Source organism: Lampris incognitus, chromosome 13 (assembly GCF_029633865.1).
Source record: "Lampris incognitus isolate fLamInc1 chromosome 13, fLamInc1.hap2, whole genome shotgun sequence".
Taxonomy (NCBI): Eukaryota; Metazoa; Chordata; class Actinopteri; order Lampriformes; family Lampridae; genus Lampris; species Lampris incognitus.
The window spans coordinates 30,020,255-30,032,938 of NC_079223.1; the positions used below are offsets into that span (position 1 = coordinate 30,020,255).

A 12,684-nucleotide genomic window follows, 5' to 3' on the forward strand; every position below is an offset into this window, starting at 1 on the left:
CTGAAATGGGATTCAGCTTATAAACATTATTACATTGTTCTCCTGCTCATCATATTCTTCATAAATTTTATAATTCCATTATAATTCTGTTATCCTCTTTCAGTGCTGTATTCTGTAAATTGTGTAAACACAACATCCATTCGTCCATTGCATGTTGTCCGTCTTGGGAGAGAGATCCCTCCTCTGTTGCTCTCCCTGAGGTTTCTTCCTATTTTTTCTCCCTGTTAAAGGGTTTTGTTTTTTTTTCCTAGGGAGTTGTTCCTTATCTGATGCAAGGGTCATCCTGTCTAAGGACAGGATGATGTGTTGCTGTAAAGCCCCTTGAGGCAAATTTGTGATCTGTGATACTGCGCTATACAAATAAAATTGACTTGACTTGACTTGATGTATTATCATTTTAACTGTGCCATTTATTACAGTAGAACAAGCGTCTCACTAAATTCCCGCTGACTCTGTTTCCAACAGACCTTTCTTTGGCACTCTGTGTTGATACTCATTCATATGTGCTACTCCAGTAGCCTACGCTTTAAGTACAGTAGCCTTACACTGATACTATCTCACTCAATATTATTAATACATATTATTACTGCTCAAACAGTAACCCAGCCACTGAGGATGCACAAGCCAGTGCATTTTTATTGTCGGTCCCATGCCATTCAAAGAGTAGAGAAGCCTGGTGGTTTAGTGGTTAACACTGTTGCCTCACAGCAAGCATCCTAGGTTGAATCCTAGCCCAGGTGAATCCTAGCTGCAGATAGCATGGTCTCCCTGTGTGCTTCAGTTCCTCCGCTTCCTACATGGCACGTAAATTTACTACAGCAGATTTACACTTACACGGGCGTCAGGGTAGCATAGTGGTCTATTTCGTTGCCTACCAACACGGGAATCACCAGTTCAAATCCCTATGTTGACCACTTGGCTGCAAGATGGCAGGTTGAGCAGTCATGTTTTTTTTTGGAGCTCGTCAAATCTGGTCCTAAAATCTAGTCTAAAGTTGGTGATTCTCCATTCAAAGGTGTCAAGATGAACACACAAAAGCTGATTAAATCTGCCAAATTGAAAATGGACCTCAAACAGGAAAAGCCGCTTAATGTGGAAAGAAAAGGTGGTCGAAAAGCGAAGCATGACTACGCAATGGATATAACTCTGTTAAACAAGAGGGCGCATGGAGGCGACTCTGCACTGACAACGCCAAGTAAGAAGCCGGTGGAGAAGAAACCCAAGCCAACAGATGAGGGTGAGAATCCAAAAGTCTCAAACAAAACCATATTAGAGGTGATATTAAGCCTTGAAAACAGAGTGGATGAGCAGCTAGCCGACTTATGAGTGCAAATAAAACAAAGTAGCGCCATGGTTACTAGCTTAGCAAAGACAGTTCAGTTTAACACTGAAGAGATGAAAGAATGCAGAAAGAAAGTCAATGACCTGGAGAAACAAAACAAACAACTATGCAAAGAGAACAGCGAACTTAAGGAGAGAGCAGAACAAAAAAGATACAGAATGAAGTGGTGTCTCTGGATCAAGGGCTTGGAAGAGAAAAAAGACGAAGATAGTATCAGAGAGCAAGTCATCCAAATTCTTGGTAAGATTGTCCCAGATATGCAGCCAAAGATGCGAGAAGCGGTTGATATTGTGCATAGAGTCAAGAGAAAGGTGGACAACAAGAACAGACATGTCATCATTTTGTTTGCACAAAGATGGGTGAAGGAAGAGATCTGGCGTCAGAGCAAAGACTCTCCAATCTGCAAGGAGAAAGGCATTCGTTTTGCTGAAGTGCTACCATGGGAGGATTGGGAAGAGAGGAGAAAGCCGTGGCCCCAAATTGAACAAGCCAGGAGGGCAGGAAAACTGGCTTTTTTTTCTGTGGCCCTCATGGATACATTGAAGGATGACAAATTGGAGTTGGCAGGTAAAATTATATGCTTATGATTGAGGCAGAGTGGAAAAATTACTAATGGGACGACTGAGTCCTATAAAAGTTACGGTTCACCTATTTACTGTGTGGTCTGATCGATTGCTACACTTGAAGTTCATATTTGTTCACTTTTGTTCTAGTTTTAATGGTAAATGTTAAAATTTCACTTGGCTCATTAAATGTTAGGGGCTTGAAAAACATTGTAAAGAGAAAAGCACTGTTTTTATTTTGTAAAGGGCAAAAATCTTATTGTTTGCTTTTGCAAGACTCATTCTTCTGACGTGGATGCAACTTTTTGGACTAATCAATGGGGAGACAGGATTTTATTCAGTCACGGCTCTAACCAGTCAGGAGGTGTGGCGATCTGCTTTAACAAATGCCCTGGAGAAATGACTAACAGAGCTGAAGGAGATGGTCACTGGCTGTTGGTGGTTTTGAAAATTGAAAGTATACTTCTGATAATAATTAATGTATATGGTTATAACAATGATGGCCAAAACAAAACATTAATGGAAAATATAACTAATGTGATTTCAGATCTTAAAATGCTGTACCGTACTGATTTTATTTTAGTAGGAGGAGACTGGAACATGACACCAGACGAATGGGAAGAAAGATGGCTTCCTAGACTAGCTAAACCATAATGTAGCAACACCGTTGAAGGGTTTATGACAGATAACAACTTAATTAATATATGAAGAAGTTCAAATCCGGGGGTAAAAAGTTACTCATGGTTTAAGCCTAACTTCTTCTTCTTCAAGGCTTCCTCGTTAGCGAGGGTTGCCAGCACTATCAGGATGACATGCTTGCCAAACAAGTCTCCTCCAGTTCTCTCCGTTCTGAGCTGTTCTTGTTGCCTCTGATATTTTCAGACTAAGCCCTTCTTTGACCAAGCCATTTAAGCCTAATGGTGGGAGTAAATCTAGAACTGACTATTAGTTAGTGAGTGATAACATCCCGAGACATGCTTCGCAAACTAAAATCTCCAAAGCACCTGTCTGACCATTGTTTAATAGACCTAGTTTTAGAACCCATAATGAGGGAAACCAGAAACAAAGGGTATTGACAATGTAATGCCAGATTACTACAAAATGAAGAATATTGAAATAAAATTAGGGAAATAATAAAAGACATGGAAGATAATGAATCAATTGAAGGTAATATTGGTAAATGGGAATTTACTAAATTTAAAATTAGAGAATATACTGTAAATTTTTGCAAAGAGTTAAACAGGGAAAAAAGAGAATATGAAAGTAATTTGCTCCGGGAAATAAGTCAGTGCTGTAATAAATCTGAACTAAACAGTCAAGGAAAAAAATAGATTAATGGAGTTGCAAGTCAAGTTAGATGATCTTTATCGAAAGGGCTCAGGGTGCCTTTTTAAGATTATGAGTGAAATGGATTGAGGCAGGGGAAACTCCTCCTATTTCAGTAAATTAGAAAAGGTAGACAGCAGAGGAATTTCATTATGAGTCTAATGATAAATGGGGTATAGTGCAAAGATACACAACGGCATCAGCAAACAACAAACTGCGTACCCCGATGGATTTTTCATTATTTCTGAGGATTTCAATCATGCAAACCTAAAGACTGTATTTTCTAAATTTTATCAACATGCAAAATTTGCCACCAGGGAAAACAACAAACTGGTCCTCATTTACACTAATGAGAAGAATGCATACAGACCATTCCCCCGCCCCCACCTTGGAAACTCAGACCACATCTCTGTTATGCTAATTCCAGCATACAGGTCACTTCTGAAACTTGCCAAACTGGTTCAGTGACAGATCAGGATCTGGCCAGAGGGGTCTATTTCAGCTCTCCAGATCTGCTTTGAGAGCACCGACTGGGGCATTTTCAAAGCGGCAGCCTCCTCTGGTGAGCACATTGATCTGGAGAATTACACAGTGACAGTGACAGCCTACATCAATAAATGTATAGACGATGTCACAGTCACCAAAACCATCTCTTCGTGGCCCAACTAGAAGCCCTGGCTGACAGCAGAAGTGCAGGCACTGTTGAGGACCCGGAATGCTGTATTCAGATCTGGTAAAAGGCAGCCCTCAAGACAGCAAGGGCCAACCTGTCATATGGCATCAGGGAGGCAAAAAGATGTAGCCAGGCCCTTACTGGCTACAAGCCTCCTCCTCAGACCTGTGGTGGTGCCCCCACCCTCCCAGATGCACTGAATGACTTCAACGCACGATATGAGAGACTGAACAATGTGCTGGTGGTGACGACTACATCCCTGATGGATGACCGGGTTCTGCAGGTGACTGCAGATGACGTAAGAAAGACCCTCTCCAGAGTCAACCCACACAAAGCTGTGGTCCAGACAGAATCCCAGGCCAAGCCATCAGAGACTGTGCTGAGCAGCTGGCAGATGTCCTTGCTGACGTCTTCAGCATCTCGCTGTCCCAGGCAGTCATCCCCACATGTTTCAAGTCTACCACCATCATACCAGTGCCAAAGAAATCTGTGTCCTGCCACAATGACTACCGCCCCATTGCACTGACTCCCATCATCATGAAGTGCTTTGAGAGTTTGGTCATGAAGCACATCAAGTCCAGCCTCCCCTCCACTCTGGACCCTCTCCAGTTTGCATACCATGCTAACCGCTCCACAGAAGATGCCATAACCTCTGCTCTTCATCCAGCCCTGTCCCACCTGGAGAGAAAGAACAGCTACATGAGGATGTTGTTCATTGACTTCAGCTCAGCTTTTAACACAATCATACCACAACACCTGATCGAAAAGCTGAGCCAGCTGGGCCTTAACACCTCCCTCTGCAACTGGGTGCTGGACTTCCTCACGGGGAGGCCACAGTCAGTGCAAATTGGCAAGATCACCTCCAGGACCATCACAATGAGCACCGGCGCTCCACAGGACTGTGTGGTCAGTCCGCTCTTGTACACCCTGTTGACTCATGACTGCACAGTATCCAACCACCAATCACCTCCAACCTCATTATAAAGTTTGCTGATGATACCAGTGGTAGGTCTCATCAACAACAACAACGAATCATCATACAGAGCGGAGGTGAATCAACTGGTGGCAAGGTACAAAAATAACAACCTCTCCCTAAATATAAGAAAAACTAAGGAGGTCATTACTGACTTTAGAAAGACCAGCGCTCACCATACCCCTCTGACATCAATGGTATGGACGTGGAGAGAGTCAGCAGTGTTAAGTTCCTGGGAGTTCACATCACAGAGGACCTCTCCTGGTCCTCACATGTCACTGCACTCTCCAAGAAGGTCCAGCAGTGTCTTCACTTCCTGCGGCGTCTGAAGAAGGCGAGTCTCCCCCCACCCATCCTCATTACATTCTATAGTGGCACCATAGAGAGCATTCTGACCAGCTGTATCACTGTCTGGCATGGGAACTGCAAGGCGTCTGACCGCAAATCCCTACAGCGGATAGTAAAGACAGCTGGAAAGATCATAGGAACTGCTCTCCCATTCATCCAGGCCATCTTTGATGCACTGTGCACCCGAAACGCTCTTAGCATCGTGAAGGACCCCATCCACCCTTCCCACACTCATTTCACTATCCTACCCTCTGGCAGGAGGTACCATAGCATCTGTGCTGCCTCCACCAGACTATGCAACAGTTTCATTCCCCAGGCTGTGAGGTTCCTCAACAGCCTGAACACTTAGACCTTCCATAAAATGACTTTTTGACCATCTTGCTGTTCGTGTCAGGTGTGCTTGTGATGTTTAGGTCTGTGAAGTAATTCTGTTTTTAATGCACTTTTTTGTTCTTAATATGTATTGTGTGTTATTTGTTTTTATGTGGCACTGAGGTCCTTGTGAAACACAATTTTGTTCCCTTGTACGTATTAGACATGCATATAAGGCAATGACAAATAAAATCAGTCTAAGATTCTAGGAGTATAGAAAAATACGTTTTTACATTTTACTCTAAGTTGTATTGCTCAGCTTATTCTTGGGTAGATGCTAATACTTTCTTTGATAAAATTAAGAATGTTACCCTATGTATTGAGGATTCTTTCAAGGATTTATGTGAGTCAGATCTTAAAATTGAGGAACTGGATTCTGTTATCTTGAAAATGGTTTCAAACAAATCTCCAAGGATGGACTGGCTCACAGCCAACTTCTATCAGTTTTTTGGAAGTAAGTAAGAAATGTTACTTAAAGCTTTAAAGGAATGTATAAAGAAGAAAGAACTGATGTCAAGCATGAAACAAGGTTTAATCACCCTGATCCCTAAATCTGGCAAAGATAAAAGAATATAAGATAATTTGAGACCCATCACATTGCTTAATACCGATTGTAGAATATTCTCTGGGGCTATTGCTGCTAGGCTAAAAAAATTTATTTCCACCATAATTAGTGAGACACAATCAGGATTTTTGAAAGGAAGGTAATAATATAAGACCTGTATTAGATTTACTTGATTATAGTGATACAATTCAAATAAAAGGGTTTGTTTTATTCTATGATTTCGATAAAGCATTTGATTCTATCAAACATCCTTTCATACTGGATACTCTGCGTTATTTTGGACTTGGAGAGAAATTTATAAATTTGATCAACATACTGTACAATGGTATCAATAGCTCTGTAGCGCTAGGACACGGCACCTGCTCGAGATTTGATATTAAGAGGGGAATTCGTCAGGGATGTGGCAGCTCACCGTTAATGTTCATAATGGTTGCAGAAATGTTATCCATTATGATTAAGAACAATGGTATTGAAGGATTAAATGTGATGGGAAGATAAATAATAAGTCAGTTGGCTGATGATACAACCTTATTTAAAAAAAAAAGAAAGGCAAATTCCCTTTGTTTTACAGTCTAGTAAACAATTTTCAAATGCTTCAGGCCTAAAATAAAATTTAGACAAATGTGAAATGTTAACTTACATGAACATTCCCTGCAACCATTATATAACATACAGGTTAAGAAGGAGGTTGAATATTTGGGGACAGTCATTTTGAAGGATAAAACTACCTCTGACAAGATGAATATCTGAAATACTATAGACAAATGTAATTCAATCCTAACAGATGGCTGCAGAGAAATATCAATATCTTTGGGACCGTTTTATTATCCAAAATGGATAGTTTGTCCAGATTTGTTTACCCGGCCTTCTCCTTACCAATATTAGCGAGAACGATAAAATCAATAAAGTGTCAATTTCGAATTGATATGGAGAAATAAATGTCAGTACATAAGGAAAAGTGACATGGTTAAAAACTATGAAGATGGGGGTGTGAATATGATTGACTTTGATATCATGAAGGGTGTCTTGAAATTGAAATGGCTAAAATCTTTTATTAAGAATAGATACTCCTTTTGGTTTATTATCCCAAATCTAATCTTTCAGAAAATGGGTGGAATAGACTTTTTACTATGTTGGGATTTTGATTGTAGCTCGTTACCGGTCAAACTTTCTGCTTTCCATCAGCAAACCCGCCTCTTTTGAAATTACTTTATAAACATAACTTTACACTACACAACACACCAGTGTGGAACAATAGATACTACATACTGCTCAATAGAAAATCTGTATACTTAGAGGAATGGAGATCCAAAAGGATTTGGGCTGTTGCTCATTTTATAGATGAACATGGAAATCTATTACAACATGATCAGTTCTGTGATAAATTCCAACTCCAATGTACTCTGAAGAATTATAATAGAAGGTTAAAAGCCATACCAGTCTCTCTGAGCTCAATGGTTAAAGAGGACATTCTGTACACAAAGATCTCTCCAGGGCTGGGGAAGCTTTGCATCGAAGGAATAGACTTTTGTGACAATAAATGTACAAACAGAGTTATTAGATATTTTTTATTGAAAGAATGTGATCCCAACCCAGTTTGGAGAAAATACATTTTCAAGGAATTTGGAGATGAAGAGGTTAAGAAAATAAGAAATAGATGCATCTAATTCCCACTTCCTCCTAATGTAAAATAAGTTAATTTCAAAATGTTAAATGAGATTTACCCAACAAATGATTTCCTAAGAATGAGGTTTAACTTAGATGTGAATAATTGTGTGTTTTGTGAAAGGGAAATGAAAAATTTGGAACATCTGTTTTTCCATTGTGAATCAGTGCAGACTTTCTGGAGTGATATGCAGGGCTGGCTACAGTCCAAGGAGATAGAGTTGTCACCCCTTACAGTGAAAACAGTCAAGTTTGATGTTCTTTTGAAAACAGGAACCCTGAATTTGTTCTCAATATTCTGTTTTTATTGAGAAAGTTTCTTATACATAAATGGTGACACTTCAAAGCTAAACCTAGTTTAAATCATTGGCTGAATGAGTTAAAATGCTTTAGTAAGTCACTAAAACTTGTTCATGGCAAGAAAGCCCTTAAACTCTTTTCTTTATTAGAGATATTTAAGTTAATTTGAGATAGCCCTGCTTTTTTTGTGTACTTTATTTTATTCTCTCGTTCCTTGTTAATTTTATTTCCCTCATTTATACCTGTTTTTATTTTGTTATTTTTGTTTTACTTTGCTTTTGCTCAACCTGAGGCAGAAGGATGCTGTTGAATAAGACATGAAGATGTGCCTTGTTTGTTTCAGATTACCAATGAAATAAAACACACAAGGAAAAAAAAAGTTGCGATTACCAAGCATGGAAGCTAACTAAGTCCATAAAAGTTACCTCCAGCTTGGTCAGGCACAATTGGCCGGATCTGGGTATATGTCCTGGTTGCTGCACTAGCATCTCCTCGGGTCTGTCGGCGCGCCTGTTCAGGGGGGAGGGGGAATAGCGTGATCATCCCACATGCTACATCCCCCTGGAAAAACTCCTCACTGTCAGGTGAAAAGAAGCAGCTAGCGACTCCACATGTATCGGAGGAGGCATGTGGTAGTCTGCAGCCCACCCGGATCAGCAGAGGGGGTGGAGCAGAGATTGGAACGGCTCGGAAGAGTGGCGTAATTGGCCAAGTACAATTGGGGAGAAAAAGGGGGAAAATGCAAAAAAAAAAAAAAAGATTTGCGCTTACACCATTTTACCAATACTGTTCTAATGGTCATTTTCTAGTACTGTTTATTTTTGTAACAGTATATATTCTGGTGCTGATAATCACAGCAGACTCACCCCTATACTGTCTTCCTGACGGTATTGTTTCCAGTTGTGTCCTGTGTCGCTAAACATCAGCAGGTAGGATGTCAGCCAATCAGAACTGCCGTAGCGGCCCTGTGTAGCAAAAGTAGTGACTTGGGTCCGCTCTCCCAGGTCAATCTCCAACCATTGCTCCCTGTCTGAGACCAGAGGGGACCAACCACCAGCACCTACAAAGGGAGAGCGATGGAAAGAGAGAGATAACAGATATTGAAGAAAAAAATAATGAGAGAGAAGGTTGGACAGAAGAAAACAGAGGAGTTATAAAGTAAGAAAATTAAAAAAAGACAAAAAGAGAAAGCGATGGCGAGAGAAGTGAAAGACAAAGACAGAGACACAGACAGAAAAAGAGATGGGGGGGGGAAAAGTGGAAAAAGGGAGTGAGATGATAAAATGATAAAAATTAATAAAAATCAAAATAACTGCAGCTTTACCAAAACAACCTGTGGCTCGGGGAGTAAGAAATTAAAACAGGCAAACAAACAATCAGTAATAAGGGAAAATGGATGCCTAAATAATGAAAAAACCTTATATTGTAGCTAGCCCAGGCATTGAAGTTTGGATTCTTCTAGACATTTATGTGGTTTAATCTGACATTCTGCCTGGGTGTGCACAAGGGCACACTCATACAAAAGTGGCCTCCTCTTCACCTCACATAAGGTGCCAAATCGACATTAAACAGACAGGAAACTCACCAAAGAATATATATATATATATATATATATATATATATATATATATATATATATATATATATATATATATATATATATATATATATATATACACAGTGCATCCGGAAAGTAGTCACACCCCTTCACTTTCCCCACATTTTGTTATGTTACAGCCTTATTCCAAAATGGATTAAATTCCTTTTTTTTCATCAATCTACAGCCAATACCCCATAATGACAAAGTGAAAAAGGTTTTGTAGAATTTTTTGCAAATTTATTAAAAATAAAAAACTGAAATATTGCATGTACATAAGTATTCACACCCTTTGCTATGACACTCAAAATTGAGCTCAGGTTCATCCTGTCTCCACTGATCATCCTTGAGATGTTTCTACATCTTGATTGGAGTCCACCTGTAGTAAATTCAATTGATTGGACATGATTTGGAAAGGCACACACCTGTCTATATAAGGTCCCACTGTTGACAGTGCATGTCAGAGCAGAAACCAAGCCATGAAGTCAAAGGAATTGTCTGTGGACCTCCGAGACAGGATTGTATCGAGGCACAGATCTGGGGAAGGGTACAAAAACATTTCTACAGCTGTGAAGGTCCCGAAGAGCACAGTGGTCTCCATCATTCGTAAATGGAAGAAGTTTGGATCCACCAGGACTCTTCCTAGAGCTGGCCGCCCAACCAAACTGAGCAATCGGGGGAGAAGGGCCTTGGTCAGGGAGGTGACCAAGAACCCGATGGTCACTCTGACAGAGCTCCAGCGTTCCTCTGTGGAGATGGGAGAACCTTCCAGAAGGACAACCATCTCTGCAGCACTCCACCAATCAGGCCTTTATGGTAGAGTGGCCAGACGGAAGCCTCTGCTCAGTAAAAGGCACATGACAGCCCGCTTGGAGTTTGCCAGAAAGCTCCTAAAGGACTCTCAGACATTGAGAAACAAGATTCTCTGGTCTGATGAAACCAAGACTGAACTCTTTGGCCTGAATGCCAAATGTCGCGTCTGGAGGAAACCAGGCACCTCTCATCACCTTGCTAATACCATCCCTACAGTGAAGCATGGTGGTGGCAGCATCATGCTGTGGGGATGTTCTTCAGCGGCAGGAACCGGGAGACTAGTCAGGATCGAGAGAAAGCTGAATGGAGCAAAGTACAAAGAGATCCTTGATGAAAACCTGCTCCAGAGCGCTCAGGACCTCAGACTGGGGCGAAGGTTTACCTTTCAACACGACAACAACCCTAAGCACACAGCCAAGACAATGAAGGAGTGGCTTCGGGTCAAGTCTGTGAATGTCCTTGAGTGGCCCAGCCAGAGCCCAGACTTGAACCCCATTGAACATCTCTAGAAAGACCTGAAAATAGCTGTGCAGCGAAGCTCCCTATCTAACCTTACAGAGCTCGAGAGGATCTGCAGAGAAGAATGGGAGAAATACCCCAAATATAGGTGTGCCAAGCTTGTAGCTTCATACCCAAGAAGACTTGAGGCTGTAATCGCTGCCAAGGGGGCCTCAACCAAGTACTGAGTAAAGGGTGTGAATACTTATGTACATGCAATATTTCAGTTTTTTATTTTTAATAAATTTGTAAAAAATTTCTACAAAACCTTTTACGCTTTGTCGTTATGGGGTATTGGATGTAGATTGATGAGAAAAAAATGAATTTAATCCATTTTGGAATAAGGCTGTAACATAACAAAATGTGGGGAAAGTGAAGGGGTGTGAATACTTTCTGGATGCACCGTACATAGTGTGTCTCGCACTCATCAGCTGTACTGCAATGTATTGAAATCTCTTTTCCTGTATCTGTGTTGACATTCTGCCCCTCATTAGTTGAGCACTCACAACACCATTGATGGTTTTGGAAAAAAAAACACTATATATATATATGTGTGTGTGTATGTGTGTGTGTGTGTGTGTGTGTATACATATATATATATACACACACACAGTGGCCTCAAATGCATTCAGAACCCTCCACATTTTGCTTTTTCAGAATTATGTTTATTGGCCATGTAGATCTGCACACATGGAATTTGACTCTGGTTTCGTGGCTCTCTCAGTATACTTAACATAGAATAACAACACCACAACACAACAATCTTCAGATATATACACAAGGATTGACTATATACATATACAACAGTCGGTCACTAACGGCTCCAACGACTCTCATGACCACTGAATAATGAAGTCGAAACTAACACCCCCAACGACCGTCGCTGCTAAACAAATGCAAATCAATAGCTCCGATGGCGACGGGCGTGGCGGGACATCGGAGCACAGGAGAGCCACGCATATCTATGGCTCTGTTAGCGACGGGCGTTGGTAAACATCGGGACACAAAGAGCCATGGACATCTATAGCTCTGACAACGACTCCAAGAGGATAAATATCTGAGTCTCATCACCAGCCAGTCAGACTAGCTTCGTCTAGTCAGAAAGGCTAGTCAGAAATAACCAGCATCTCTCCTCCGCACATGTCCAATCCATCTCAATCTTGCCTCTCTTGCTTTGTCTCCAAACCATCCAACATGAGCTGTCCCTCTAATATACTCATTCCTAATCCTGCCCGTCTATGTCACTCCCCACTGAAATTTAGCATCTTCAACTCTGCCACCTCCAGCTTGAACTCCTGTCTTTTTGTCAGTGCCACTGTCTCCAAATCATATAACATAGCTGGTCTCACTACCATCTTGTAAGCCTTCCCTTTCATTATTGCTGGTACCCTTCTGTCGCAAATCCCTCCTGACATTCTTCTCCACACACTCTGCCCTAGCTGCACTCTCTTCTGCACCTCTCTTCCGCACTCTTATCATGCATATGTATTCCGTTTTGCTCTGACTGACTTTCATTCCTCTTCTCTCCAGTGCATACCTCCACCTCTCCAGGCTCTTCTCAACCTACTCCCTACTCTCGCTACAGATCATAATGTTATCTGCGAACTTCATAGTCCATGGAGACTCCTGCCTGATCTCGTCCGTCAACC

The 12,684-nt window shown here is 41.2% G+C and overlaps 1 protein-coding gene across 1 annotated transcript in view; it reads right to left on the reverse strand.

Moving 5' to 3' along the window:
• Positions 1–12,684, reverse strand: part of LOC130123240 (contactin-associated protein-like 5) — a 149,073-nt gene that overhangs the window by 107,100 nt on the left and 29,289 nt on the right. Inside the window, exon 2 of the mRNA XM_056292381.1 lies at positions 8,994–9,187. Within this exon, the coding sequence (XP_056148356.1) occupies positions 8,994–9,050 (57 nt within the window). The 5' untranslated portion in view covers positions 9,051–9,187. The remainder of the gene's footprint in view (positions 1–8,993; positions 9,188–12,684) is intronic.